Below are 25881 nucleotides of genomic sequence, written 5' to 3' on the forward strand. Positions count from 1 at the left end.
AAAATAACTCCCAGATTCACTGCACCATACTAGCTTTAGGTGGCTCTCAAACTTATCAGCTCCACATCAACATCCTCTACTTTTGATGTCACTCCAACTCCAAACAAGTTTATGTCCAGTTTGTCTCGAGTTTACATTGCAGGCAGGAATCATGAAGCCTAAACAGGCTTCCAGATATCAAGAACTATGAGCTCCTTTTGCAGCAGCACTGCAAAGCCTGAATGGGACATCAGGGCAAAGGAAAGAGCAGCATAGGTTCCTAGCAAAGGCAGCACCTTAAGTCTGCCAAAAATCACAGGGAAAATTATCTAAGAACAGCCTGCATACCTAAACTTAATCCTGAAGCAACCGCTCACAGGAAAAGATTGCAAGTTGCACTTCGATATTAATTCACTAGCAATGTATATCAATTTGCAAAAGAAACGATGCACCAAACAGATGAACTTAATAGAAGCAAGGCAAAGCAGCTAAGGATAACTAATCGAAGGAAAGATCCAGCTAAAAGTAGATACAGTTATGCTGCCAAAGTATAATCCTGGACAGAGACCTCGAGACCTAGACTTTTCTCAGACTAATGAACTAACTTAGGTTCGACAGCAATTGTACAAAGAAGACCCAGGAATTTAAAAGTTCCCAGACTAACAAATTTATTTAGAATCCAAAAGCAAGATAACATCACGAAAACACCACAACATAGCATTCATTGACAGTGAAAAGATAAAACCAAAAAAAAAAAAAAAAGATAAAAAAAATCCCCGAGTACGATGCGCATATAAGATTCACCCTTCAAGACTGTACTGAAATCAATCCACAAATGAAATAAGAAAAAAGAAAACAAAAATATATCAATAGAAAACAATACAATCATCTACTAGTTAGGAATCCGATATCCTGTAAACACTAAAAGTTCATGAACAAAAAATTAACAGGACTCTTTTAATATGAAGAAATTTGCCCTCCATTACACGCATAGATATCTTTCTCCAACATACAATGTATGATAGGAGAGCGAGCAAATACGAATTTTGAATCTCAAACGACAAAGAAAAACAAGAAAAAGAGATCATAAGAGAACCCAAAAAGATGAAGATACTAGAAGAAAATATAATTTCAGTATGTGAGTGAAAATACACATGCATATTGATGTTAGTAGCACCTTGTATCTGAATTATTTAAGCGTACAGCAAAATTAGGATATCTTGTAACCTTATTAGAGCTCGATATATCGGGACACATGCCCCTAGGAGATATTATATCTTGTGATTGTGGAGCTTCTGTATCTCCATCCTTATTCCATCCTTTTGTTTGGTCCTTTGAACTTATTTTTGCTTTCCGCTTCAGCAAATTTAGTTCCCTTGCACTGGGCCTCCGAGATCTGACACTTGGTACCATTTTTGCAACAAAATGCCGGATATTGCCGACAGGCCTTGATGAATAATATTGAGTAGCAACACCATTTCCTGGAGAATTAGCTCTCTGCACGATCAGGTCCTCATCCCTTATCATTTCATTGACATCCATGAACTGCTCACACACATCTAATCCTGATTACGAGAATGACTACCTGTTAGTTTGCAAATAATTTATTCATTTAGCCACATGGGAGAGAGAATAAGAATCACGCCGCTACATTAACTAACATAGAAGAGAGAGAGCCAAGGTCTAGATTTCTCATGTGAGAAGAAAATAGTTATCATCTAAAAATTGGTTATAATAAAGTCAATCAAGAAAAATGAAAGAGACGAAATTGAAGTAGCAGGCATGTTCCCTATGAGAACTTATTTCCACTAGCGAATTCTAGTTAGTTGGACTAAGTAGAACCATGGAGCAGTTCTTCTAACTTAGATGCAGCATTTACAATTTAGTATGCTAACATGCACTTAGACAGCGCAGGCTCCAGAGCCCAGCAGTACCAATAACTGAACCAGTAAATGTTGAGGCTACTACACGCTGCTATATCTACCATTTACTGATGTATAGAAACAAGAGTTCGGATTGGTGCGAACAATTTGACCTAAATGATCCAAAGAACTATCCTCATCGGCATACTCGCACATGCACTTATGGGTGGTTAAGTATGTAACTGAAAATCAGGAAATTAGTTATTAAACTCACACAGCTTTGCTTCTTTCTCCCACATGCAGGTGGTCAGGTGCGTAACTGAAATTCATTCTATGAAGTACTTCGTAATAAACTCAGATAGATGCATAACTTCCTCCTCCCACTGTTGCCCAAATCTAATCACACAAGAGAAATAATAACTATCATCAACCACCCATAAAGATATATTCTCTAGCGGTTTCTACGAAATTTACATGGTAATCGCGGTTACAAATACAGAAAACTGCAACAAGTTCTAAAAATTGGCATTCGATTGGTTGAAAAAAAATAAATGACAGCATCAATTTCATTTGTTTCTTCTCCAACATGCGTGTAAATCCAAGGATAACGGTAAGGAAAGCTACCTAAGGAATTTCCAATTTACTCCCTCCCGCAAATACCCCCCCCCCCCCAAGAAAAAAGAAAACAAAAGAACATAATCAGCACAAGGTGATTCTAGATACGCAAATGTTGAAGTGGAAACCAGCATTAGGTTAAGATTACTCTCAGTGAATCCAGAGAGTTTTGAAGACAAAAGGTGAAGCAACAGAAAAGGAGGCAAACAATGGAAAAGATTACTTGCTTGCATCGCTACCATCTTCAACAATGTCAACAAGATAATCCTTGGGTAGTGTCTCAAAAACCTCAGGTTTATTAACTGCCAAACGCTCATTTCAGGTTTATCTCAAAATTGCGTCCAATTTTCTAAAAGAGAAACCAATTCTCCAAAAAATTCAATATTCTTTTACTTTTTAAGTTATAATTGTCAACAAGGTAATTTTTTAAATCGACTTTTGTACCAACTTTCATCCAAACACAGTAAAACTCGAATTCTTATCTTAGTAACGCTATGCAAACAATGGAGCCGCAAACTTAAGAGAAGAGAGTGGGTGAACACATTACTGCACAAATGAAATCCACAACTTAACTTCGGAAACTACGTAATCAGTCTTGAGTAGAAATCCGTTTGTGATCAACTGTGACTACGCACCCAGATCAGTCTGCCAATGTGCCAGACCTACTTATCCAAGGAGAATTGCTAAACCATACTCAATAGATTTGTCATTCTCCCTGACTGACTATAGAAATCCGTGTCACCTTCATATCACAAATCCTAAATCTTCTGAATCTTCTCCAATCAACCCATGGCATGCATTCACCTACTCCCAATACTTGCTTTTTTCCACATACTGTAGGCTTATCTCAATAAAACCAGGACAATGATAAGGTAAAATAAACCAAGACAGATTTTTTAATGGCAGGTCTAATTAGAGTGTCTCTTCGAACATAGTTTGTACCATTTGACAACACTCCCCTACCCAGCCTGCAAAGTTTTCAGGCCCGTTTTACTTTAGTAATTTCAATACCACAAACACACAAGCAGCACTTCAATCTGAAATCTTTTTATTTTATTATAAAGTGGTTTTAATGGCATAAAAACAATTAGCTATCAACAGCCTTGGTCAGCTAACCAGTTAATGATGTGAACTCACCCAATCGACGTCGCAGGTTTTGTTTCTGGCGGGCCAATCGCTCCCTTGAATTCTTGCTATTGTCCATGGGAATATCATACTCCTGAATGAAGACAATATAAAGCATCTGAGTAATGCACTTGCATACAATTCCAATATCCTACAAAACAACAAAATTCAAAAAAGAAAAAAACACAAAGAATTCACTAGAACAAGTAGGGCACACATTCCGGAATCCAGGACATTGGCTTTCAATTTGTGCATTTGCCTTTGGATAAATGCAAACATTATGTAGGATCAATTCTACCTCCATCATAAATGAAGGATCAACTGTCTCCTAATCCTCCCATAAGGATTTCAATCAATCAATTACTGCTACCAAGACATGATAGAATCGGCATCACCACCTTGTACCTCATTTTCTTCCACAGATGTAGTCCTAAATGAAATAATAATTTTGACTAAGAATGGATTGATACGGTGAAGAGAATATATAAGTATACCAACTAAGAGTCTACTCTTTGATGAGATTTTTCTGAGCTGAAACATCATTCTCAAAGACAACATCACCGCAAAGTCTTAACTTACAAAGCTTGCAGTTCTTCCTCATCTTTTAAAATAGCTAAATTCCTCCCACTAGATTATTGGTGGAAGCTCAAGTATTAATTCTGGTTCAGTAACAAAATTACCATATAATTCAAATTAGAAGGATATTCTTAAAAAGGAAATAAAGCAGAAGCAAAAAAGAAAACCAATAATTAGTGTCAATTTCAGTAATTTCTCAGTAAAGGAGACATTTCCTGTTATGTCAAAGAAGAAACTCTGGCATTAAGTAGAGCTCCTGAACTCAATTCCAAGACATAAGAAATATGTACACCTTTTACATATTATTATCCCCTTTCGATATTAGTGACTTGAACTCCCCTCTGTGCAATAAGGAAATAGATTAACCACCCTCCTACAGTCTAAAATTTCTTGTGAATTACCCCCACACTGACACTCCTATGTTGTGCTTAACCCAATTAGCTTAGGAATAGGCTAACCATCCGTTAGCCGTCTAAAAACTACTCCTCAACATTAACTTGTGCTTAACTCATTATATTCTTTCATCTTTCTCAAAAAACACTATTAGTCTTTCTTTTAAAAATATTGGAATACTTCCACATTTGCATGTTAAGATATTATCTTTTTTTATTTTTGATAAATAAATAAATATATATATATATATATATATATATATATATATATATATATATATATATATATTATAAATGGTATTACAGCACTAAGACAGTGTGTTAAAAATTACAAAATGTGCAATGCCTCGATCATATCTAACATGGAATCTACCAGTGTAAAGGCGAAAAGCTCTAAAAGGCGTTCTAGGTCTATTAGCGCTTTAAGCGCAAAGCACACTTAAAAGTGTGGGCTTTAGTTTAAAAAAAAGGCGCAACTACGGGAAAAGATAAAATATATATGTAATTCAAGAACCAAGTAACAAATTCATTTATAATATTTTCCATTACAGCTACTACACATTTATTTTCTGATTATATTTGTTGTTTAGTGCCACTTGATTCACGATAAAACTCATGGCAATGAGGCGCATGTCTTAGTGCCTTGTCTTACACTGAAGCGCAGCTTAAGCGACGTGAAGCAACCTCCCTGAGCTTTTCTAAGCTTCGGGGTTTAAACGCGCGTTAATTGAGCCTTTGACAACACTGGAATCTACATCATTTACAAGGGCCATGTTGCACCAAAAGCTACCAAAGAAATATATTTGTGTTTGAGGCTATGTATGTTGCTAACTTTGGCCTTCAAAAATTCTATTGTTTCTCGGTCCAAATTGTCCACTAAACCATGGGAATAGTGTTCGAAAGCTTGTGTGTCTTCCTATTGAAACCATCTCTTCTCCAGCTATGTAAGAAATCCAGAGTGGAGTGACACGCATTGTCTAGGATATGCCCAAAATAGCAAAAACAAGCTCCAAATATGATAAGTTATCTTGCAATGTAGGAAAAGACGACAGAGTATTGAACTCTTAAATTTATCCCTTTGTCCCAAAGAATATAGCATTCAAGTACAAAGGTCAACACACATCAGCTTCAATGTGAATATGGATATTGAACTCTTAAATTTTTAAGCAAAATTCACATATTTAATATTACATAAAAGCAACACAAATCACCATTTTTTATAGTGAGAAGGATTTAACAAATGTTTCCCAAACCATAATTGTCCCCGAATAATATCAGCACCATTCTCTTTTGATCATTTGATAAAGCCTATTCTTTTGCCTTAATCAAAGAATTCATACAATGAAAATGATATTAACTCCATTCTCTTTAAGGAGGGGAGTAAAAAGCTTAATGATAAATCCTATAAATTATTCTATAACCCGTTTTTAAATAATAGTAATTTATTGCTCTGACGGAAAAATCCTACTATACAAGTGGTATACATTAAAGTAGAAAACCTATACAAAAACAGGTTTCTCTACAATAATTAACCCAAAACAAAAGGCATGACATGCCCTCAAATGGGCAGATTTGTTTTTAACCCCCCAAAAGCTCTTATATTTCTCTCCTTCCAAAGCACTTGCAAAGGAGCCAGCACATCATTCTCCTTCTCTTGAATGTCCAAACATGTAATTGGAATCAATTCAATGTAGTCCAAACAAATTCGTCACGACCACCACATCAGGTAACAAGAACCTTGTAGCAAACAACAACATACCAGGGTATTCTCACAAGTGGGAGTCTAGGGAGGGTAGTATGTACGCTACCCTTACCCCTACCTTGTGTTGTTTCCGATAGACCTCGGCTCAATGAAAGCAAAATCACAGTAATTATGACAAAGAACTACGGAAGAAACGCAATAGCAACAACCAAAAAAAAATAATACAATCGAAGCAAAAGAAATATAAGGTAATAATAGAGATCTAAAAATAAGGATCACAGGGATAACACTAGTACTACAACCATGGAAAATAAGTACAGGTTTAAAAAGAAATACGCTAGACTATTTACTAACTTACTACCTTAGTCCTCGACTTCCACAGCCTCCTATCAAGGGTCATGTCCTCGATAAGCTAAAGATGTGTCATGCCATGCCTAATCATCTCTCCCCAATACTTTTTCAACCTACCTCTACCTCTCCTTGGACCCGCAATAGTCAACCTCTCACATCTCTTTACTGGGCATCTATGTCTCTCCTCTTCACATGCCCGAACCATCTCAGCTTCGCTTCCCGCATTTTGTCCACCACACAGGTCACTCCCACCTTGTCCCGAATATCTTTATTCCTAATCTTATCTCTCATATTATGCCCACACATCCATCTCATCATCCTCATTTCTGCTACTTTCATCTTCTGACTGACCAACACTCCACCTCATACAACATAGTTGGTCTAACAACTACTTTATAAACTTACTTTTAAGTCTTGGTGGCACATTCTTGCCGCACAAGACACCGGATGCGAGCCTTTACTTCATCCACCCCGCTCCAATACAATGTATGACATCCTCATCAATCTCCTCATTACCTTAGATTATAGACCCTAAATACTTAAAACTTGCTCTCTTGGAAATGGCGTGTGTATCCATCTTCAACCTCAGCCTCCCAAGTCACGTCACGAAAATTGCACTCCAAGTGTTTTGTATTACCCCTACTCAACTTGAAACCTTTAGACTCTAAGATTTACCTCCAAACCTCAAGTCTAGCGTTAATACCACCTTGTCTCGTCAAACAAGAACCTTGTAGGTGTATCAAAAATTAACTCAAAAGAAATAAAAGTCCTCAACTAGACATTCAGTTTCCACCCCGGTACACACTACAACAATCATGCCCCACCAAAAGTTAACCCAACACAAAAGACACAAAATGTCCTCAACTAACAAATTCGTTTTTCCACCCTAATATAAAGCTCGCATGTTGCAAGGTAGTCAAGCGATTTCTCTTTTTTGTGGGAGAGCATAGTTCTAGTTTAGAGCACTGTATCTGCTCCCTCTTCTACTTATCATTATTTTATTATTATTTTATTATCTTATTCTTTAATTTTATTACTTCTGTTGTTTCTTTTGCTTTGGTTATCTTTCTATTTCTGATGTCAATATTTTTTTCCTTCAGTGTTTTCATCATAGCTTTTTTACTCCTGTATTTTTCAAAATATATTTTTTTGAGCCGAGGGTCTATCGGAAGTAGTCTCTCTACCTCACACAAGGTAGGAGTAATGTCTGCGTACACTTTACCCTCCCCAGACCCCACTTGTGGGATCACATTGGTTATGTTTTTATTGTATATAACGCTAGCATGTCCCTCTCTCCAAAATGCATGTGTAAGAGCCAAAGGTACAATCAATGCTTTGTACCTCCTCCTACTCCTTAGGCCTAGGTAAGCCCCAAGGGCTCAATTGTTGCAAGCATTCACTAGTACATTTCGAAGAGATTTAGCACGTCCAACACAGTGGGTAGTGGGTAACTGCAACCAGGAACCTTCTGCATGCACCAAAAGTTAACCTAAAACAAAACACATGCCTCAATATACAAATTCATTTTCCAACCCTCACAACTCTCATGTTCCTTTTTCTCCTAAGTATTCACATACATGCCAAAAGAGCTCCATTCCCGCGTTTTGGATTCCTTCTCCTAAAAGCACAGATAAACATCATGTCCTTAAGCTGGTATTTTCTGAACATATTCAACACTTCCAGATTGACTTGTTATCCGTCAATGTAGTAAGAAATTACCTCCATCCAACTATTTTCATATGAATCACCATCTGACATACATTAACTTTCTTTTGTGAATTTTCAATTGTTAGGACGGCTCCATGTGCTGCCAGCAACGTAAACAAACATACATTCCAAGGAATTCAAACTAATACCCCTCTCTTTAGTAACCTATTGTAGCACTTCACCAAGAATATTACGCTCCCCTACCTTTCCTCTTCCAAGTATCTTGATCTAATTGCATGATATCTTGTTCATAAAGTAATTCCATCGGATTTTGGAACCCATCTCAATCGATCTTGTAGACTTCCCTTGAACCTTCATTCGCAAAGAGGCCCTTTTGCACCACATGAACCTAATAATTGCCACATGCTTTAGGTCTGATATGCCGCAGATAGTGAGAAAGAAACATTCTAGAATATTGTTGTCACATGCTTCACACTTGATATCTTGTAGATAGTTGGAAAGGTAACACTCGAGGATATGTGAACACCTTCCACTCCACCAGGTGAAAATTTTGTAAACCATCAATTCTTTTCCACAAATCTCCGTTGTATGTCATTCGTTTTAGCTCTTCTTTTTTTTTTGAAAAAGAGATATCACTCGTATTTTTTGGGTTAAATACTTACCCATTGCATTACTATGTCTTCACCACCCTTTTGCTTAGTGAATACCTTTGCGAATTTGGCATTCTAGAATATCATAAGGTCCCTATGAAAAGCATCTAGGAAGAAAGGAGAAGCGGTTATTGATTCTACACAAATCAAATAGAGATCCACTCTATGAAAGGCTTTGAGTGGTAGATTGAGTCTAAGCCATCTTCTATACTCGTACTAATGGCTTATCTAGCCAGATTAACATTACTATGATGCTTATAAGTGCTTGCAAATGACAATAAAGCTCATCATTCAACAATAAAAGCATTGGATAGACACAAACCAATCAATTGTACGAATCCAACAATTGTTAATCTCTACTTCCTGCATATCTTTGCATCATAGTTGTTAAATGCAATTGCTTTACAAAACAAGGTGCATTCATCTGTGAATCCATACGCTTCAGATAAGTGTGCTTCAAACAATGATGCACAAAAGCCCTCAGGTCCATGGTCTCCGGGTTTGAACCCTGTTGTAGAGTGTAGACTTGACAAAAGTCTGGTTTTTAAGCGGAGATAGTAAACGGGCAGGCTCATTATCCGAGTTTCAAAACATGCACCAATGACCCACGAGGATTTCTTAGTTTAAAAAAAAGAGTTAGAGTTACCCCAAAAAGAAATAATCGATTCTTTGAATCTCAACTTCGAGGGGTTGAACAGCATTATTGGATATTAGATGTCAAAATTAGTAATACTATTGAAATTTGATTATTATCGGATACTTCTAATTTTTCGTAAATTGTGCATTTCACTTTAAAGAAGCATGCACTTTACTTCTGCCTTTTCACTTCAAGCCCCATGGACCTAGTCATTTCATTGCGCTTTGCTTGTAAAAATACTGCTTTGCATAAAATGCAAGCATAAAAAACTAATTAAAACCTTATATTTAGATAAGGTATGCATCCTCGTGATTACTTATAACAAGATATAAGACTATAAACAGGCCTTGAAAAGAGCTCAAAAAAAATTTATAAGATCATTAAGATGCACCTCTAAGATGATGTACTGTCAGTACCTAGTAATTGCAGAAATGAGCTTTCAATTGAATCATGGGTTAAATTTTAAACCTGGCTAACTTCTGTATTTTCATTCTATCAATATTGGTCAGGTAAAATAGCATGATGAGGTAGTCCTCATTACTGAGTTTAATAAGATGCATTCATGAATGCCATCTTTTATAAGAATTAGGTGGCGAGCTACAAGCTTCACGCAATCAGAAGACGACAACCAAAATAAATTGAGAAAATACCTGTTTTTTAGTGTCTCATTGACAAACTCCATTAATAAACAACCATAGAATCCAACAAAGAATCTCAATAACTATAAGCAACATTTTATCAAAAAATTCCTAATGCATTCCCACTGAGGAAGCATGACAGCTGCCAAGGTCAAAAGGAACAATAGAGTACCTGTCCTGCAGACGCCAATAGAGCCCCAAACTCTAGTACTTTGTTCAAGTCAAAACTGCAGGCATAAAAAACAAAACTCAATGATCTAACAATGCAAGAATACCATACCTTTCTCGGCCTTTTAGCTAAGATCAAGTGTAGTAACAATGCAAGAATACCAATGAACTACATAAAAAAAAAGCAATCAAATACTACATCTCTGCAGCCAAATAGCTTCAAAAGAAAATATGGAATATACGATATTGTATCAAGAAAGATAAATACAGAATGTGCAACCTTCTAAATGAGGTCCCTCCTATTTTAGGATAACATTTAGGCCAAGCTACCAATTCTGCAACATTGCCTGAGATCCCTGCTTCAGACATTTTCACCTCTACAGATGAACAGACTTCAGCCAGAGATGTATGTTTAACATTTTCAGCAATTGATCCAATGGCATGAGCAGCAGCAACTCTGGTGTCCCACTTTTTACTCCTAAGATATTGCGAAACCTACACTCAAAAGGGAATTATGGTGACCACTCAATGTTATACACGAAGAATCTTCCATTCAACATCAAGAGCATATTTTTCTCAACAAATAGAATAACCTAAGAATACAAGAGAAAGTACATGTCCAAGTTGAATCAATAAACAGCGGTTCACCATCCAGGTAAAAGGAAAGTTTTGCAACGAAAATAGCTCGTAATTTACAGGCCAAAGCTTGGGCAGAAGACACTTAACAAGCAAAGAAGCTACAAATGTCATTGTTTATTGAAATCCCTAACTGATGAGCGGCTCAGGCTACAAGAGTAAAACAAGAGTAGAAGCCGGTCTCTGTGTGTTTTTTCCTTGGCCTTTAAATATAGTGTCCCACAAACATCAATGGACCTAGCCGTATAAGGTGGTTCATAAAGGAATCAAAATGTTGAGAGTTGATTATGTGGTGGATCCCTCGCCAACAGGTAATTCCTCCTCTCTTCCAATCTTTGTTGCCCTCTCTCTCTTAATATTTTATTCATCATTTTGTCTACACTTCTTTGACTCCACTACACTCTTGTCACCCGATCTTCTTCCTGCTATTCTATTGTCAAAAATATTTTGTTTTTACTGCTGTTCTACTGAAGAATGAGCAACCTGATGACCCACTGTTAAGCAATAACCATCTCGCAAGTCCTACACTATTTTATTTTATCGGAAAATTTCTTCTTGGATATTTCTAAATTTTGTTCCACCAGAAGTTGATCAACAATTCCTCTGTGCTTTCATCCTTTTGAAGAAAAAAATGAGTGACAATCTCAATCCGAACAGCATTTGATAAGGAAGGCAAAAGGAGAAAAGAAGAGAAAATCATTTCTGTTATATGAGCCAGCCATTAAAGCATCTATAAATGGTTTTAGGTTTAATCTTGTGTTTTATTTTCAGTTTGTGGATTGCTTTCAAGTCAAGTTTAATTCGGTATAATTTGCGTTTAGCATTAATTATACGGAGAATATTGTTAAGGTACTTTCTTAATGTTCCCTATTATTTTTAGGTTATAACTGTTTTCGGTAGGAAAACAGGCTATTTATGTAATCTGGATAATTTTCTTAACAGGTTTAGCAGAGCTCTTTAAGTCCAAAAACACTCCCGTAATTTTCAGGATTCAATAGTTATAAATAATACGAGAATCTATTCTTTCTGGGTTGCTTCTTTAGAACTTGTGCAACCTCACATTAGGAGGTACCTAATGCATTCTAGGTGGAATTCTAATATCATTTCTTCATTCTTAGTTACTACTCACCTGACTACAGTACACGGCTCTATTTATTTCTTCTTTGCTTTTTTGTAATATAAATCATCACCATCCTCTGGTTACCCTACAGGCCTTAACCACCAAGTTTTTTTCTAAATGTTTCACTTCAGCCACAAAACCCTGCAAATCTAGCCTAGGTTGGTTATTGTTCCACTACTCGTATTGTTGGGTCTCATATTTTGGATCTAGTGATCTCCTTTCTTATTCTACATCACCCTTTCGCTTCTTTTATTTAGTAGGTTCAACTACCTATCATGTCAAGTTGACGCATAAACAGTTCAACATCCAAGACCTGCTACAAGACCAAAGACCCAAAAGGCTAGAACATCCATTTATGTGCAATATGCATGACGACTAACATTCTAGTCAGAACCACACAAACCTTCTCTTACATCACCGAGAGGCTATACAACAGGAACTACTACAGAAGCTTGTTCTGCCTCTAGCTGGGGTTTTATGCCCAACTGTTCATAAAAAGGTAACATTACAGAATCTTCTCTAATTGTGTAAGGGTAATCTTATTGGTAGAACAAATGAGTATATCGATTTCTTGGATTTGCTAAGGGGCAGACAATAGATGCAGTTTTGATGTTCTTTATGTTCTGATCTGCATTCCCTTTGTTATTGTACTACTGGTGCCATCTTGGTACCTTAAATCAATAAAACTTTTCCCATTTCAAAAAATAAAAGGTAACATTTTGAAAATCAAGCTGCAATTCGACCAGTAAAGTACTCGTTTAATTAAACACCACCTATCATTACGTAAAGTTCTGTAGAATTACTTCCTGTCAGAAATAAATATGTTGCTGAGCCAAGAGCACTCACTATCTAACATTTATGGACTACTCTAAAAACGTACATATCTCATAGATTTACTGCAGATGAACTCGGGGAGAGGAAGATTTTTAATTAGAAGGCTTCTATCTCCCAACAGATAAATGTTACCACTTCTGACTCAAAGACACATTACCAGTGTTTGGTCGCAACAACAGAGAGGCAAGAATGGAAATTTTGATATAATTAGATAACAAACTGCAGATAAAGACGTACCTTACTCAACAAAGAGTTCAGGTCCTGAGGATGTGATTTGGCTATTTCACCAATCTGCCTAGCAGCTGTCAATCTTGTTGCTTGGGTCGAGCCAGCTTAATTTTGGTTAAAGCTAACACATGCATACAATTTAAAAGTTTTATAGCTAAAAATATAAGCTAGCAAACAAAAAACCTAAATTTTCCATTCTTTCCGTGTTAAGAGATCAATGCATGTGTATATCATTAAGCATGCAACAAAATGCAAAAGGATACTGTCTAATAAAGTGAGCAGGCGATTAAGCCGTGATGATTGCTGCTGAGCCATACTGCCCCTGCTATGCCCGACTCTTATGCCACGCCAGTTCTCAATTCAACAATCAGCCACCATCATCACATATCGTTCCCTGTCAATTCTCTCAAGTTCCCTTCACACCCTTGCATGTGTCACTCATACAACGATCATACTCTCCTACAAGCAACATTAACATCATTAATTCACATTTCAATTCTCATGTACTCGCTACAACATCAAATTACCACCATAGAAAGTTCAATTTTTTCACAAAAATTCGTAAGATTAACATGCAAAATTGAATTACGAGATTTATTTAACAGGAACTTTAGAGTAAAACGAAGAAATTATAATTACATATAAGAAATGGAAGAATGCTACTGATCCAATTTTCATATAGAAAAATTAATAGATAGAGAAATGTAGATATATAGAGAATGAGGAGTGTACCTGGGAAAGGATCTTCTAGACTGACCTATTATTCTTCCTTATTCTTCTTGTTGTTGTGGATTAGGTTGTGGCAAAGTGAGAAGAACGAGGGTTTCGATTTATGATAACAGAGGAGAGGAAGGCAAAGGCATCGCATCTTTTTATAAAAGAAAAACAAAACTAAAATTCTGCGATTCTGGTGTATTGACCCGACCCGCATATTGATTAATAATCTACCAAATTACCGAATCCTAACTCGGCGGGGCGCTTACTCGGTGCATTTGGGCTGTAGCCCAATGGACTTAGATGACTAGCCCGAATGATGATGTTCGATTTATGCCCCAATTTTTCACATTGAATATGTTGATAAAATTAGCTAGGATTGCTACTTTTTAGGCCGGTTATTAGAATTAAGCCAGTTTTTAAATTGTATTGGTAATCACTCTTTAATGGAAAAATAAAATCTAAACATAAATATCCCTCTCTTAAACATAGAAAAACTCCAAGAACGATTACTGGAGTTTGAACAATTAGTAGTCTAAACTTCATGAATTGTAATGGGTTTGAAAACCTCCTGTAAATGGAAATTCGGTATATTATGCTGGAGTTTCAGAATTTTTCAAGTAAAACTCCAACGCACGATACTAGATTGTGCTTACAACCTACTCGTACGAATACTCCATTGAAATAACATCAATATCAGTAATTTCATCAAACTCGTTGCCCACAACATCCAAATTTTTCTTGTTGAGGATGGATTAAAGAGTTTAGATCTTTATGTTTTAAAGTACTTTGTGTTGAATCATCATGTTTCTGCATTTTGTTAATGGGGTTTGTAGTTTTTCTCCTTTCTGTTTGTTACGCGATTGCAGGAGCTCAATGAGCTCGAGGATCGCAAAGTTAATTCAGGAAGAACTTCGAGAAGTCAACTGTGTATGAGAAATTCAGAGAGATGAAGGGAGAAGAAGAGAGGAATAGTAGAATAGAAGATTGTATTATTCATGATTGTAATTGTGTAATGCACTATATTTACATCAATTACATTGTGAATGAAGAATCACACTTTCTGACAGATTTCTTTATTAACGGAAGTTAGTTATTTTTAACTAACTCCAACTAACCCTAACTACTTTTTGAATTGTCAACTAACTGTTTGCTTCTTTCTCTAATAACTCGACTCCTCTCTTTAATAATCGTGTATCAGTACTCCCCTCCAATAGAAGATCCTTGTCCACGAGGATCAAATGAGGGAAACCTTGTCTGCAAAACAGTAACCAGATCCCATGTAGCAGCATCAACAGGCAAGCCATGCCATTTAACCAAAACCTGTGCCACAACTTTGTTGCCTCTTTTGATCATTCCTCTTTGTAAAACGAGGTCAGGGTCAGGGCAATAAGGACTTGCTAAATCAATGGCAGGAGGATAAGAAATTTGGGAAGGGACTTCATGACATTTTCTTAACAAGGACACATGAACTGTTAGGATGAATCCTTACACCAATAGGTAATAAGAGAGTATAAGCAGCTGGACATATCCTCTTGATGATCTAAAATGGTCCATAATACTTGGCAGTCAGCTTATGAGATGAATGATTCGAAATTGTTACTTGTTTGTAAGACTGAACCTTTAAATAAACCCAGTTTCTCACTGCAAAATGTCTGTCAGTTCTATGAGAATCTGTTTGTTGCTTATGAGTTGTGCCTTTCTCAAATGGTACTTGAGCAACTGGATTTTTAGTTCCCTATTTATTAATGTGTTGTCAACTTTAGCAGAAGTTGATTCACCTAGAAGATAGGGCAAATGTAATGGTAGAGGCCGACCATACATTGCCTCAAATGGAATAGTTTGTATAGCTGAGTGGAAGGAAGTGTTGCACCAGTACTCAGCCATAGGCAAATATGAGTACCGGTTAGTAGCATCTTCATTGCAGTAACATCTTAAGTATGTTTCAAGGCTCATGTTCAGCACCTTAGTTTGGCCATCAAACTAAAGGTGGTATGCTGATGAAGTGTGCACTTGCACTCATTGTAATGTGAAGAGTTCTTGCCAAAAAGAACTCAAGAAAACAACATCTTTGTCACTAGTGATAGCATCAAACATCCCATGTAGCTTTACCATTATGTCTAGGAAGACCTTAGCAACTGATTGGGCAGTGTATGGATGTTTTAATGGGATAAAATGGTCATACTTACTCAGCCTATCAACTACTACCAAAATTACTTCACACCCTTTTGACTTAGGCAAACCATAAATAAAGTCCATGCTAATTTGTGACCGTACCACATCTAGATTAGGCAATGGCTGTAGTAGACCTTTGTAGACAGCCAGATTTGACTTATTCCTTTGGCAAATATCACATTTTTGGACAAACTCCTTCACCTCTATTCTCATATTCTACCAATAGAATAGTGTCACCAGCCTTTTCAATGTAGCTTCCACTCCTGAATGACCACATCGAGGACCAACATGCCATGTTATCATGATTGCTTTCCTTAATTCTGGTACTTTGCTAACCACCAGTTTTCCTTTCCTCCTCAGTTGGCCATGCATCCAAGGGAATTATTTATGCTTGGTAGGATCAACTTGAAGTTCCTAAATAAGTTATTGAAGCTCTTAATCTGAGTTCCAACTATCAGTAATGTAGGAGACCTTTGTAGGCAGCCAGATCTGACTTATTCCTTTGACAAATATCATATTTCTGGACAAACTCCTTTACCCTCTATTCTCATATTCTTCCTATAAAATAGTGTCACCAGCCTTTTCAATGTAGCTTCCACTCCTGAATGACCATCTTGAGGACCAACATGCCATGTTGTCATGATTGCTTTCCTTAATTCTGGTACTTTGCCAACCACCAGTTTTCCTTTCCTCCTAAGTTGGCCATGCATCCAAGAGAATTGTTTATGCTTGGCAGGATCAACTTGAAGTTCCTCAATAAGTTGTTGAAGCTCTTGATCTGAGTTCCAACTATCAGCAATGTAGCAGACCTTTGTAGGCAGCCAGATCTGACTTATTCCTTTAGCAAATATTATATTCTTTTGACAAACTCCTTCACCTCTATTCTCATATTCTTCCAATAGAATAGTGTCACCAGCCTTTTCAATGTAGCTTCCACTCCTGAATGACCACCTTGAGGACCATCATGCCATGTTGTCATGATTGCTTTCCTTAATTCTGGTACTTTTCCAACCACCAGTTTTCCTTTCTTGCTCATTTGACCATGCATCCAAGAGAATTGTTTATGCTTGCTAGGATCAACTTGAAGTTCCTCAATAAGTTATTGAACTCTTGATCTGAGTTCCAACTATCAGTAATGGACTGAAGGAGATCATTGTTGTAAGGTGACAATGTCAGTGCTAATAATTCTGCTCCAGTGACCCTTGAGAGTGCATCAGCCACTTTGTTTTCTACCACTTTTTTGTACTTTATAGTGTAGTCATCAACTTAGTTTAAGGGTGGGCATCGGTCGGTTCGGTTCGGTTTGATTATGAATATTATCGGTTTAACATATCGGTTATTGATTTATAAATATGCAAAACCGATAACTGAACCGATAAGAAATCAGTTATCGGTTAATCGGTTATCAATTGTTATCGGTTCGGTAATCGGTTTACCCGATAAAATAACTCAATCCAGATCAAAACTTCTTCAGAAGCTCGCAAGTCGCAACTGAAGATTTTCTTACTGTTTTAGTCCTTTAGACATAAGATGTCAAAATGTAGCTAATTAGATCAAAACTTCTTCAGAAACTCGCAACTAAAGATTTTCTTATTGTTTTTGTCCTTTAGACATAAGATGTCAAAATGTAGCTAGCTAATTAGGAGTGGAACAACAAACAACCGCAACCATAGGATAAGCTCACGACAATAACTTGAATTAGCCAAAAACATATGATAATGATATATTGATAACAATTAGTAGCAGTAGAATTCCATTCATTACCTCCACATATTGCAATGGAATGTCAGCAACAAGTTCAGTACATTTTTAATACAAAATCATTTACTGGACATATACAATAATGAGAACTAGCAAGAAGAACAAGAGTATTCAACAGTGTTTCAAACTCCAAACACTGTAGAAAACAGTACAAATACTTCAACAATAGTTATTCAAACACATCACACAAAAATACAAAATAGTAGCAACTACACTTTGATTAACAAGTCCAAATATAGTACTAATAGTTTTTATTCAAGTTAACAAGAAAATAACTACTCAATCCTTATATGTTCCATCGAATTGTGCTCCAAACAACGCTCAACATGTTTCATTAAGCACTTAGTTCCAGTACGTCGCACATTGTAATAAGAACAAGACGACAATGACTGCATCTTATTTTTCACCATCCATCATCATCTTCTTCAATCCTTTCATAGTAACTCCAAACATGTGAGGTAGATTTGCGACCACGAAGTCAAGGCATGATTACACTTATTAAACATAAAAAGAAAAAAATAGTAAGTCAAATAAATTCTTAGCAATTCATACTATAGAAGTTGAATAATGAACTTACCAAAGTTTCAACTCATAACTATATAAAATTCTACACATCATCATCGGAAGGTTCTTTTCCAAGTTTGGCAAATTCTAAAGAGATTTTTTATATATATATATATATATATATTAACAAGTCAAACAACAAAAATATTAAACAAACTATTTATAAAAATAATATACAACCAAATAAATTAAAATATTATCACATTATTCTAGTTGCTCGAGAACATCTAAATCTTCTTCAATACTTACTGGTAGTGGCTCACTCTGAAGCCAATCTTGAAGGCACACTAGAACTTCCACCAATTTAGGAGTCAATGAACTCCTAAACGAATCAAGAATACGCCCTCCGGTGTTAAATGCACATTCGGACGCCGCACTTGAAATAGGAATAGCTAACACATCTCGAGCCATCTCAGCAAGAATGAGAAATCTAGGTGAGTTTACTTTCCACCAAAGCAATATATTAGAGTCTGTTGTTTCATTTTCAACTTCTTCTGTAAGATACTTTTCCAATTCCGATTTAGAATCTGCACCTCCAATCCCAGCTTTATGTCTTTTTAATTCTTCAAAGAAAGATACAAAAGCTCCTTCAGTTTGGACAGTAATAGTACTCGCTAAAAGCGATGAACTTGAAGTTCCCATTATGTCCAATGAAGAGTTAGATAAACCTGAAGAAGTTCGACTACCTTTATCTTTTGAATGGGACTTTACATACTCATCAAACAATGAAGTCATGTATGTTTGCACTTCTTTTGCTATAATTGGCCCTTTTTCTTCAAACATCTTGGCAAGTGCAAAACTAACAGAATCAAATTTGTACCGAGGATCCAAAATACATGAAATAAAAATCATCTTATTCATTTTTTCTGGATCACCCCAATATTTATCAGATTTCTCCTTTATTTTTTTTGCCATTGAACCCAAAAGAACATCTTCATTTGATATTAATTATTTTAAATAAACTGCAACTTCATAAATTTCAAAAAAATGATGATTTGTTGTGACATAAAGTGACCCAGATATCTTTAAAGTAAGCTTATAAAAGATTTCAAGAAATTTTGTCAATTTCTTTACATCCTCCCAATCACTACTCAAAAGTGTACCTGCAGGACTTTCATCCATAATATCAACAAACTCAAGATGATGTGACAAGCCAATATCATGATCAACATAATCTAAAATTGCACTATCGTATTCAATTGCCCTGTTCAACATCAAGTAGGTGGAATTCCACCTTGTAGGAACATCCAAATATAAAGATTTCTTAACAAGATTTTCTTCTTCACAATATTCCTAAAACTCTTTCCACCTAGTGGGAGATTGTCTGATATATCTCACTGCTTGCCTAATACGTTCAATAGACACAATTGATTCTTTTATACCATCCCGAACAACAAGATTCATAATATGAGCCATACACCTCACGTGAAGGTGCTTACCATTCATGGAATTGGTTCCCCATTTAGTTAACTTTTTAGAAAGCTCCTTCACTATCACATCATTTGAACTAGGATTATCAACTGTGACAGTGAAGATCTTTGTAACCCTCACTCATTCAAATAGTTAACAATACTCTTTGCTATATCTTCATTGACTAGAAATTGGACAAAAGTTGATAATTCTTTTATGTATTTTCCATTCATCATCAATCCAATGGACAATAATACACATATAATTTATTCTTTGTATAAGAAAGTCCAAGTATCAGTGGTAAGGTAAAGTCTTCATTCTTTAAAAAGCTTCACCAACTTATGTTTTTCTTCATTGAAAAGATCAAAGCAGTCCCGAGTCACAGTTCTACGGGAAGGAATTCGAAAAAAGGTTGTGTAACTTTCATAAAATTCATAAAACCTTCTTTTTCAACAAAGTTGAAAGGAAGTTCATCAACGATCACCATACGACATAAAGCCTTCTTACATTTTTCTTTGATCAAATTTCCAAGAAACGACAGCTATATCACCCTTATTACCCCCGGAACAGGTTGAAAGGCTAATTTTGATCGACTTGTTTCAACATTTGAAGGCATTTTTTTTACAATTGGCCATATGAGTAAGTAGTGCTTTCGTACCATTATCTTTTGTGTCAGCAAAATATTCTCTTTTGCAATGTTTACATACACCCTTTTTATTTCCTTCAGAATCAATAATTTGGTCAAAATGATCCCATGCACGAGACCTCTTTTTTCTTTCCTTCATTACCGCCGACTGAACTGATTGAGATTGTGTCGTCGCATTTGAATTAGAAGCTCTACTTTCACCAATCACCTTATCAATTATGATATTTTCAGCCATGCGTTTGTGTCACTGTGAGTTTGAATATAAAAGAAATCAAGCAGTGAGCCAACAAAATCTTAAAAAATGAAATAGAAGAATCAACAGTAAAAGAATACATGTCCAAATTCTAAAAGATATCAATAAACACCCAAATGCTCATATATAAAAAGAATTAAATTCACAACTTCGAACACCCATAAACAAGGATTTTCTCAATTTTTTTGTACTTATCTCGAATTAAATCCAAATAGCCTAAAAATTGAGTTACGAAACCCAAAAACAGTGACCTAAAAAATAATGAGAAAAAATAAAAAATTTAAAGCGATGAAGATTGAAGAGAATAAAAAAAATACGCGAAACTGATGAAGATTGTCGATTGAGAACTGATAAGTGCGAAGAGAAACTGGTAGTAGGTATATGTTGCACAACGTGAGCTCACAAAATTAAGAAACGAAAATAAAAATCATAAAATATGAGCAAAAAATAAAGAATCTTTAACAATCAAAAATCCCTAGATGAAGATGAATTTTGTTATAGAAACCTATTGTATAAAACTTACGCTAGGAGTAAGGTCTTTGAAGATGAAGACTTTAAGACAATCAACTGAAAGTGCGGCTGAGAGGGAATACGAGAGAATGAAGCCCTATATGTATGTATATACTTAAGGGTAAAGTCATAATTTTATTAATTCTTATTGGGTTATCAGTTAACCCATTAACAAAATTGGCAAATCGAGGCCCGAACCGATAACCCAATAGTGAAAATTTTCTAAACCATTACCAAACTATTAACTCAATAACCCGATACCGATAGCCCAATAAGCTTTTTTCGGTTCGGGCTATCGGTTTTACACGATATATTCCCAGCCCTAGCTTAGTTAACCACAAAGGCTGACAATTGGTGTGTAGTTTCTGTTCCATAAGAAACTTTAGGGCCTTTTGATCAGTCTTTATGATGAACCTTTGTCCCAGCAAATACTGTGACCATTTAGAGACAGCATGCACAATAGTCAATAATTCTATCATAGACAGATAATGCAGCATGTCTAGGTGATAGAGCCTTACTGATTAAGGCTATTGGATGCACTTCTTGCATAAGCACTGCTCCTATTCTATATCTACTTGTATCAGTCTCGACAGTGAATGTTTTGTTGGCATCAGGTAAGGCTAGAACAGGTGCATGAGTAAAGGCTTCCTTTAGTTCTGCAAAAGTTGCATCAGTTGTAGGTGACCACTTGAAGTTATTCTCCTTAGTTAGTTTAGTTAAAGTCTTACAGATGACCCCAAATCCTTTAATAAATATCCTATAATAGCCTGCCAAACCTAGGAATCCTCTTAGCTATTTGAATGTAGTCGGGGTAGGCCAGTTTCTCACAGCTTCTATCTTGTGAGGGTCAGTAGACACACCTTCTGCGGTAATGAAGTGTCCTAGGTATTCAATCCTATGGACTCCAAAGAAGCATTTGCTCTTCTTAACAATAACTGATGCTTTTTTATCTCCACAAATACATATCTTAAGTGAATCAAATGATCCTCCATGGTACTTTTATAGATAAGTATATCATCAAAGAAAACCAATATCTGCTTTTTAAGGAACTTCTGAAAGATAGAATTCATCAGTCCTTGAAAGGCAGCATGAGCATTTGAAAGGTCAAATGACATCACTAAATACTCAAAATGTCTAGAGTGAGTCCTAAAAGAGTTTTAGGTACATCCTCTTTTGCTATCCTAAGTTGATGATAGCCAGATCTTAGGTCTATCTTAGAAAAGATGTTTGATCCTCCTAATTCATCAAGCATGTCTTCCACAATAGGAATTGGAAACTTGTTCTCGACTATGTGTTTATTTAGATCCATATAATCCACGCAAAGTCTCCATGTTCTGTCCTTTTTCCCTACTAAAACCACTGGAGATACAAAAGGACTACAGCTGGGTTGGATGATCCCTTGATTTTGCATCTGTTATACCTACCCTTCAATGATATCCTTTTTAACTCAAGGATATCTATAGGGTCATTTATTCACAGGTTCAGTACTAGCTTGCAACACAATCCTGTGATCAAACACACCTCTAGAAGGTGGTAACTCAGTAGGCTCTTCAAACAAGTTGGAGTACTCAAACAACAATTTCACTAATCTAGCATATGTTTCTGATTCTTCCTTACACATTAATGCATGCCATTGTTCTTCAGTATTTCCCATTGGTACTACTTGAATCATACATAGTTGGGAAATGTTACATGTGTGCTTGGCCAATTTGTCAGCTTCTTAAACCTTGATCTGGCTGCCAGGCCTCGGGTTGATTTCGGATGGTTAACGGATCAAAAAACGAGACTTAGTGCATTGCTGAAGGAAGGAGTTTGCTGGTGCAATCGTACCTGCGGATTTTTGATCGCAGGTACGAGCTCGCAGAAGCGAGCATGGAAACGCAGAAGCATAAAAAGGGAGAGTGAGGTAGTGGCCGCAGGTGCGAGGGAAATTCCGCACCTGCTTGATCGCAGATGCGGACGGGGGTCTCAGATGCACTGGTGTCCGCAGAAGCGGAAGGGAGATCATAGAAGCGGTGGATTTTCCACAAAAGTAGAACCGCAGATGCGGTTTAGTGTCCGCAGGAGCAAAAAGGCTGGACAGAACATTTAAATTCAAGGGTTCGCGATATTTCTTCATTTTGGACATTTCAAACTCGATCTAAGGCGATTTTTGAGAGGATTTTCGAGGGTTTTCTTGAGGTAAGTCACCTGTGTTTATTTTTAATCAATAATCTTGTTTCCCAATTGAATTTCCCAACTAGTTTGTTTGTATTTAAAGTGGAATTTGGTAATTTGAAGTTAGGGATTTGGAGAGTTTGATTTGGGGTTTTGGGTGGCGATTTGGTGTCGGATTTTGGTAAATTTGGTATGGTTGGACTCGTAGTTGGATGGGCTTTTGAGTTTTATGACTTTTATCGGATTTTGAGATGTGGGCCGGGGAGGGGGAGGGGGGCTTTTGAGTCGACTTTTGATTTATAACTTAGTATTTTTCTTATGGATTTAAATCCTTTAGTTCATGTTGATTGTATCGAACTGTTTGTGGCTATATTCGAGGCATTTGGAGGCCGATTCACGAGGCAAGAGCGTGTTGGAGTAGGGATTTGCACAGGTTGAGGTAAGTAACACTTCTAAATTTGGTTCTGAGGGTGTGAAACCCCAAATTTTGTATCAGGTGATTGGTGTTTAGGTGACGCATGTGCTATGTGACGGGCCTGTAGGCGTGTACCATAAGAATTGTGACTTGGTCGATTCCATGGAACTGAATAGTTGTTAAATCTTATTGTTACACATATTTTCACCATGTGCTAGATCTATTGAGTTGTCAGTCATGTTAGAAACCCTGCTTAGGCTATATGATGGTACTACTGGGACCCACAATGATCGTGCTTTACTGTAAAACTAATTGCTTAATCTGTCAATTTATACTTAGTCACAGTTATAACTTGCATATTATATCTCAACCTCTGTTGTCCTTACATGTTATATCAAATCATCATTGTGGGCTGATTATCATGGTTCTGGTGAGCCCGAGAGACTGGAGAGGTTATTGACTGAGTAGGGCTAAGGGCCTATTATGAGTGATATTTGTGGGATCGGGTTGCATGCCACAACAAACTTTATTGATTGATGCTAGAATTTGGCTTATTATAATGCTTGGGCTGGATCGACCCCTTCAGAGTCTGCACACCCACAGTGGGCTCAATGCTAGCAGTAATGACAATAGGGCTGGTTCTACCCTATTTACTTGCATTTGGGCTGGATTTGCACTGTTAACTTGCATTTGGGTTGGATCTACCTTGTTTTATTTGCATGTGGCTTGGATCTACCTTGTTATGTGTTAAGTTTTGTTGTGAAATCTGAAAGCATGTCTAAGTTCTTGTTGAAAGCATGTCTAAATTTCTTGTACCTTCACTTGTAGAATATAAATATCTGAGATACCATTGTTATATTTCCTGTAACTTTCCGTACTATTAAATGTTGAAAGTGGACCGTAATAATTGGACTTGTCACTATTTTCACTCCAAAGGTTAGATTTGTTACTTATTGAGTTGGTTGTACTCACGCTATACCCTGCACCTCGTGTGTAGATCCAAGTGCTTCAATTTTCGGCTGTTGTTGATTTGCAGAGGCCAGACCTTCGGAGATCATCGAGGTAGCTGCTTGGAGTTCGCAGACCTTGACTCTCCCCCCTTATCTTTCAATTTATTTATTCTGTTTTAACATCCAGGCAGTGTGCTAGACCTTGTTAATTCGTAGATGCTCATGTACTCAGTGATACCCCGATTTTGTGAAGAATTATGTATTGAATTGTGATTTCCTATCCTGTTTTAAGAGATTTTCCTTTATTTAAACTATTTTAGTATCTTTCAAAGATTTAAAGTGTTGGAAATATCTGAATAGTCGGCTTGTCTAGTACCATGATATACGCCATCATGACGGGTTGGTTTAGGGTCGTGACAAGTTGGTATCAGAGCCTAGGTTACATAGGTCTCACGAGTTATGAGCAGGTTTAGTAGAGTCTTGCGGATCGATACATAGACGTCTGTACTTATCTTCGAGAGGCTGCCAAACCCTAAGGAAACTTCACATTCATTTATTCTTGTCGTGCTGACTTGTTGATTCCGGTAACTAAACTTCTGTATTCTATTCTCTCACAGATGGCGAGGACACGTGCTAACAAATAGTATGGACATCCACCATTATCACCAGTTAGGGCCATGAGAGGCCGAGGTCGCAGTAGGGGTCGCAGTAGGGGTCACGGTAGGGGCAGAGGTGCAGCTCATACAATAGCTAGTGCAGCACCTGTAGATCCACCAGTTGCTCTAGCTCAGAAGCATGTTCCAGATGTGGTTGAGCCAATAGGGTCATCTCAGGCACCTGCTATGCACATTGTTATTCCAGGCCTTCAGGAGGCTTTGGCTCAGATTTTGATGGTGTGCACTAGCCTTGCTCAGGCAGTTTCTATTTAGACCGCACCAACCACTTCTCAGGCCAGGAGAGGTACTCAAACTCCCGCCGCCCGTACTCTAGAGTAGGTGATGCAGGGACTTCAGACGCCGGGGGTATTGCCAGCTCAACCGGTTGTAGTTGCTTAGACCCAGGTGGGTCCCGTTATGATTGATGATGAGGAGATGAGACTCGAGAGGTTTGGGAGGCTCTAGCATCCATCATTATGTGGGGCTGAG

At 36.9% G+C, this 25881-nt stretch overlaps 1 protein-coding gene across 5 annotated transcripts in view; it reads right to left on the reverse strand.

Moving 5' to 3' along the window:
* Positions 1-14060, reverse strand: part of LOC104094648 (TATA-binding protein-associated factor BTAF1) — a 40077-nt gene extending 26017 nt beyond the window's left edge. The window contains exons 1-7 of one of the 5 annotated variants that reach the window (XM_009600611.4): positions 13914-14060; positions 13445-13640; positions 13191-13285; positions 10644-10858; positions 10368-10422; positions 3594-3675; positions 1207-1544 (exon numbers count right to left, since the gene is read on the reverse strand). In XM_009600611.4, coding sequence (XP_009598906.1) covers positions 1207-1544; positions 3594-3675; positions 10368-10422; positions 10644-10858; positions 13191-13285; positions 13445-13496 — 837 coding nt within the window. In that variant the 5' untranslated portion in view covers positions 13497-13640; positions 13914-14060. Of the gene's footprint in view, positions 1-1206; positions 1565-2115; positions 2238-3593; positions 3676-3879; positions 3901-10367; positions 10423-10643; positions 10859-13190; positions 13286-13444; positions 13641-13913 lie in introns of those variants that run through there. The other 4 variants (XM_009600615.4, XM_009600613.4, XM_009600617.4 and 1 more) reach the window with 4 other exon arrangements.
* Between the last annotated feature and the right edge of the window lie 11821 nt (positions 14061-25881).

The sequence above is a fragment of the Nicotiana tomentosiformis genome, chromosome 8 (genome assembly GCF_000390325.3).
Source record: "Nicotiana tomentosiformis chromosome 8, ASM39032v3, whole genome shotgun sequence".
NCBI lineage: Eukaryota > Viridiplantae > Streptophyta > Magnoliopsida > Solanales > Solanaceae > Nicotiana > Nicotiana tomentosiformis.